The sequence below is a fragment of the Mustela lutreola genome, chromosome 3 (genome assembly GCF_030435805.1).
Source record: "Mustela lutreola isolate mMusLut2 chromosome 3, mMusLut2.pri, whole genome shotgun sequence".
Lineage (NCBI taxonomy): Eukaryota > Metazoa > Chordata > Mammalia > Carnivora > Mustelidae > Mustela > Mustela lutreola.
The window spans coordinates 171733289-171739290 of record NC_081292.1 but is presented as its reverse complement, the minus strand read 5'-3'; the positions used below and the strand labels follow the sequence as shown (position 1 = coordinate 171739290).

At 55.2% G+C, this 6002-nt stretch overlaps 1 protein-coding gene across 1 annotated transcript; it reads right to left on the bottom strand.

Moving 5' to 3' along the window:
- Positions 1–1080: 1080 nt before the first annotated feature.
- NPPC (natriuretic peptide C) lies at positions 1081–5770 on the bottom strand. The gene is made up of 3 exons (XM_059167712.1): positions 5486–5770; positions 4717–5027; positions 1081–1560 (listed from the first exon to the last, which is right to left on the bottom strand). The coding sequence occupies exons 1-2, from the start codon at positions 5573–5575 to the stop codon at positions 4737–4739; spliced, it is 381 nt and encodes a 126-aa protein (XP_059023695.1). The 5' UTR covers positions 5576–5770; the 3' UTR covers positions 1081–1560; positions 4717–4736.
- Between the last annotated feature and the right edge of the window lie 232 nt (positions 5771–6002).

The window sequence follows — 6002 nt, the reverse complement described above, 5'->3', positions numbered from 1 at the left end:
TCACCAAATAGGGGACAGAAGACAGATGGTAGGGGTCACTATGTCGAGGATGAGATGAGATGACCTTGGAGTTATTTGATTTTCTGGCAGGTTTCAGGCCAAGAGATTCTAAATATTCATGTCACAGTCAGGCTGCCCAGGGCAGAGGCATAACTGCTGGCAGCTTCACATGACGAGACACACCACGACCACCGGCAAAGCAAGCGGACTGTGCAGACACAGAAGCTCACACCTCCTCGCTCTCTGAGGACTTCGGCCTCTGTCCCTGTTGACCATGACATTCACTCTGAGATCAAATGACCCACCTTTTGCGTTTGTGCACGAACGTTCACACGGTAACCTGGCCAATTCTGCAACCTACACAGAAACCCGAATCTCTCCAAACAGGAGGGAAGTTTCCAGTCTTTCCCTCCTCTCCTAACAGAGAGAAGATGGAGTAGAATTAGAGGACCCTCAGTCAGCTAAATTCCATCTTAGTTTAATTCACAGCTTCTGACTTCTCAGCTGTGAAGAGCTCTGAGCAGAGCCTCCCGACCTGGCCAAACTGGTCAGAATCACCAGAGACAAAATGTATGTGGCGAGTGCTATCCCCCCCACCCTGGGGGCTCAGATTCAGTCAATCAGGGACTGGTAGGGTAAGGAGTCTTTACTTTTAACAAGATCCCCAGGATCTTTTTTTTTTTTTTTTTTTAAGATTTTAGTTATTTATTTGAGAGAGAGGGAGGAGAGAGAGAGAGAGCATGAGTGGATAGGGGAAGACGGAGAGGGAGAAGAAGCAGGCTCCCCACTGAGCAGGGAACCCAACATGGGGCTTGATCCCAGGACCCTGGGATCATGACCTGAGCTGAAGGCAGACATTTAACCTACCGAGGAGCCACCCAGCCTCCCCAAGATCCCCAGGGCATTCTGATACAAACAAATCCAGAACTGGGAGGCTGGTTGAACCCACAGCGGGACGGAAGAAAGGCAAAAGCCTTCTCTTCACATTCCCTCTCTTCCTCACTCTAATATCTTAAAAAACAAATGCGGTAAGTAAATAAAGACAGTTTTCAAGATGTTCATGGAATGACTTTTTTTTTTTTTACATTTTTCCACTAGTTAAGACAAAAACATTACAATGATTGACTTCTTTCATTTAGTTACATAAATAAAATTTTTATAAATATCTCTTTATAAACAATATAAATAGCTTTACAACATAAATACATTTATGCATGACATGAATTTACAAACAGCAACGTTTTACAGCTGGTTTTGTCAGTCTCTTCAAAACTGCCCCTTGTCATCACGATCGTGCAGGTGTGTGTGTTGCATGTATATAATATATATATATAATATATAACTTTTTATTTTTCATTTTCAAAAAACAGACAAACAATAAAATCATACCCCCCTTCCCAAATAATAATAAAACAGCTGGTGTTGTGTATTCCCAGTACCAGGAAAAAAAAAAAAGAAAAGAAAGAAAGAAAGAAATGTAAAAGCCACATTATGTTGGAGGGGTTTCCAGATGGCTGATGACCAAGAATGACCTCAGCAAAACGGAGCAAGTTCCCGATCCTGAAACACAGAGGGGATATGGGACACTTAGCTGAGAAAGCCCAACCTGCAGGACAGCGTCCCACCTGGACTGACTGGGGGGTGGGGTGGGAAGGGGCTCCCCTCTGGCCCTCCCCTCACCTCCTGCTGTGTCTTTGGCTCTTCCTGCCCCAGCACAGGTGGACGGAGGATGTCTTCCAGCCCTCCTCCCCCTCAGTGTCCCTGCAGGCCTGGCCCATGGCACTGGGTGAGGCACAGGAAGGGGAGGAGAGTAACAATGCTCTCGTCCCTTTTTTTTTTGCTCTGACACAAACCCTCCTCGGGGTGTTTTCTGTGTCTGTGTGACAGCAGAGGAAAGGGGAAGACAAACATCTGAGGAGTTGGGAGTTCTGGGCTCGAATCCCAACTCTGACATGAACTTCCTGGATGGCCCAGGATAGCTTTGAGTATCGCTTTCCTCACCCATAAAATGGGATAATAGCCACCTCCCAGGGCCGGCTTTAAGATTCAACAGGGGGCCACACTTTGGGCATTGGCCGAGTGTCTGGGTCACAGCTGCCCCTCATTAAATAGCACTTCCTTCTCCAGCTCTCTGCGCCTCACAAAGGGTCCCCATTGGACGCAGAGGAAACGGAGTCTCACGCCAGCCCTGGGACAAAGAATGGTCATACTGGGTTCGCTGGGTTGAGAGTTGAGTCCTTTGTTGAGGGTTCTATCAGGTCTCTGCTAATGGGCGTGTGGGTGCTGTGTGGCCCGAGGAAGGAGTCGCCCTGAGACGGTGCCCTCCCAGAGGACAGCACACACAGAGGGACCCTGGGTCTTGGTGAACTGTCCCTCACCTCCCGTCTCTGGGTGTCTCATGTGTTTAAACAGATGATAGATATCTGTGATGTCCCTGGGGCTCCTGGGCAAGGTGTTCATTCAGGCATCGGCCACACTCCGTCTCTGTCATTAGAATTTTATAATCAAGACTATAACCATCAGCGACAGTCATTATGGTGGCTGCTTAGAGTCAAAGTCAACTCCTGAGTGAAGAAGTGGTCATAGCCTGGGATGAGTTTTCATTGATATGAAAAATCTAAGCTGTCTCTCTCTTTGAAGCTGAGACAGTAGGCTGCCCTGGTCACCTCCGCTAGGAGGCTGCCGGTGGCAGGAAGGATGCTGTCTTTTTGTGACAGCTGTGGCGTGAGGCTGGGGCTGGGAAGGTTAAGGTGAGGAAGGTGGCTGTTCAGCTAAAGGACAGAACTTCTGGGGGGTTGACAAATCTCCCTGGTCAAAGGGGCTGAGACGTCCTAGCAAACTGCCTCCTCCCCAGCTCCTCCCCACCCGCTGGACAATCACTTGGCACCCCGAGACGGCAACGCCCAAAGCCAAGGACCCTACTGGAATGTGCCTGCCAGACACTTTCCAGGCCCCCTTCCTCATCTTGTCTCCCGCTAACCTGTTGAGTAACATTTGTTTAGATTCTAAAGCTTGAGGTTGGTGCTTAGATCGCAGAGTAAACTGAAATTATGAGGCCTGTGGCTCCATCACTTCATTGTTAAGACAGGGCAGAGGAGAGCAAAGCCATGACAATGGACGCCACTACAGGCCAGAATCGCCTCTTCCTGGGCAGGGGTGAGTCAAGAACTCAGATAAATGAAGCCCCTGCAGAAATGGGGGGGAGGGGCACACAGTCAAGTCTGGCTGTATGGATGAGAAACCCTGCTAAAGCCCAAAGCGGATGGGAGAGGGGTGCCCCTAAGCTGGGGGGAGGGGCATGTTTCTCTGGTCATTGACAAACATTTTTCGGAGCCTCTTTGGGGGTGGCATGTGTTCCAGATCACCTTAGGCTAGCACTTGGCCCTGAAGTTGCTCATGAGTTCATCTGGGGGAGCTAAGTAGGTTTCCAAGCAACTACAGCTTAGGTGGAAAAGGTTTCTGTGTTGTCAAAAAGGCTGGAGAGCTTCAAAGAGGGGTGCTCTCTTTGCCCTCTGGGGGAAGACAGTGTGGATGCTGACAAGGCCTTTTGGGTAAGAGAGCCGCCTCCCCGTGGTCTCCGAGGGGGACAGACAGCTGTGCAATCCAGATTGGTAGCAGCCAGGCCGCTGGAAAAGGCTGGAGACCAAAAAGAGTCAGATCCTAAAGCACCTGAATGTCAACTTCAGAGGTGGGCTCTGTTTCTGGGTAAGAACTGGTAGCCAGCAGGATGGGACAGGAGAGGGGAGGCGGGGAGGACCTTTGCAACACTGCCAGGAGGCAGCACCCGGCAGGGGCAGAAGGGAGCACAGGGGTTTCCAGCCCTGGTAGAGGGTGAGGAGGCCACACCAGAAACTGGGGTCCCGAGCATGGTGGAGGCAGGGAGACAGTGAGGAGCTCAGTTTGGGACATGTTTAGGTCCAGGTTGGGGGGGGATTTATTTTAGTCTTTTTCCCTGCCCTGAAATAATGCCACAAACACTGATTTTCCATGCGGAAATCTCTCAGGCAGCAAGCAGCATCAGCACCCTGGACAGACCGGTCTGCTCACAGCCAGGGCTTAGAGATGGAAGAAGGGTCAGAAAGCCCTGGGGCAGAAGGGGATCCTGGTGATGCGGACAGAGGGCTATTCTCTCTATTGTGAAGGGGCGAGTATTTCTCCAGATATGCCCAAGTTCAACTGGGGAAGCAGTCCTGACCTGCAGGCTGCCTGATGCCTGGGCACCAGGATACCAAAGGCTGGTAGATAAACTTACCCTCTGCTTGTGTGTATGCCCTCCCTTTTCTGCTCCCACAAACCCACCATCTCCCCTTGATACCCTCAAATGGCCAATGGAGACCAGTTCTGCTGGTTGGCTTATGGTTTGGAGGTGGACATGACCCCACCAAGTTGTCTCTGCCTCTCTAAAGGAACTAAGGTGGGTTCATCCGTGTTGGGCCATTTCTGACCTTCCCAAAGACCGCTTTATCCCTCGCTTTCTTCATCTGTAAAATGGGATGGTAAATGGGGTTGGGGGCAAATGCCTCGCACACACACTCGTTCTCGTACCGGGATCGCCTGGCTCTCCTCCAAAGGTCGATTTGGAGGCGGAACGATCCCAACGCCAGGGCATCAGAGAGGAACTGGCCTGCGGGCGGGGGTTCAGGCTGGGTTCTGGGGGACGCCGCGGGGGAGCTAGGTGTGCACAAGCTCCCGGAGGCCAGGGTTGGTGGTACTCACCGCCGCCAGGGGTCGCCGCACTAACATCCCAAGCCGCTCATGGAGCCGATCCGGTCCAGCTTGAGGCCGAAGCAGCCCTTGGACAAGCCCTTCTTGTTGCCTCCTTTGTATTTGCGCGCGTTGGGGTGCTCATGCAGAAGGCGGGCCCACGCCGCCCGAGACTTGGTGTCCACGCGCAGGTCGCGGAGCAGTCGCGACCGGTCGCCCTTGAGGTTGGCGCCGCCGCCCCCGGGAGTTTTGTCCCCCTTCTTCTGACTGCCTCCCGCAGCCTGGGGCTCCGCCAGCTCCTCCCCCGGCGGAGTTCGCGGGACCTGTCCGAGGGAAAGGGCGGGCAGGTGAAGGGACGCCCGGCGGCAGCGCGAGGTACTTTGCGGGACCCCTGATGCTCCAGCCCGAAGCGCCCGCCAGCGCGTTTTGTCCCTTCGGAGCCCTGAGCGCGCCCCCACAGCTTCCGGACAGCTCGGCGCGGCATCCACCTGCCACGCAGCCGCCGTTGTACGCTCCTTCGGGGAGCCCCTTGCCCTCCCCTCTTTAGTCCCTGCCGGACTGGCCACACTGGGGCAGGAGCTGCGCATCTGTTGACATTCCCGAGGCTGGGGACGTAGACCCCCCAAGTTGGTTTGGAGGGCTCCCCGGCTCTCACCCTCGCACAGCTCAGAGAAGAGGGCCATCTTCCCGCCCTCTGCTCCGTCTTGTGCGCCGCGTCCTCCTATGCCCCCGGCCCTCCCATGGCCCCTCACAGTCCCGATGTCCGTGCAACAGCACCCACCTTCGGCGGTGCCCCGGGCTTGGCTTCAGAGGGCCGGAGCGAGAGTAGCGTGAGCAGCAGGGCGCAGGCCAGCAGCTGGGAGAGGTGCATGGTGCTGGTGGGGTCGAGGGGCGCAGACCCGCGGCAGCGAGGGCGCACGGGGTACCGCGGGCAGGCAGGCAGGCGAGCGCGGAGCAGGCTAGCCGGGCTGCGGTGTGGGCGCGAGTCCCAGTGTTGCGCGGCGCCGGCTGGGTGCGCTCTGAGCCCGCGGCTCCGCTCGCGCCTTTATAATCCAACCTGCCGCTGATGTCATCCTCCCGCCCACCCTGCCGCCCGGGCCAATGGCACGCGCGCCGAGGGCCCAGAGGGGGCCGCGGGGGCTCCCCACTGCCCCCACCTACATTCCACCCCCGAGGGATCCCGCGGATCCGCCAGCTCTCTCCCGCCGCACTCGAGGCTGCAAGGCGGCGCGCACAGGGAACTCCATTTGCAGCGAGCGCATGCCAGGCATGGCAAGCGTTGGTGCTCCCGGTGCCCT

What these genes read in the sequence shown, in the direction of transcription:
- NPPC (XM_059167712.1), bottom strand. Translation starts at nt 5,575, where the DNA reads ATGCACCTCTCCCAGCTGCTGGCCTGCGCCCTGCTGCTCACGCTACTC. An exon ending in AGCCCGGGGCACCGCCGAAG is followed by an intron (nt 5,028 to 5,485) that starts GTGGGTGCTGTT and finishes TCCCTCGGACAG; the next exon opens with GTCCCGCGAACTCCGCCGGG.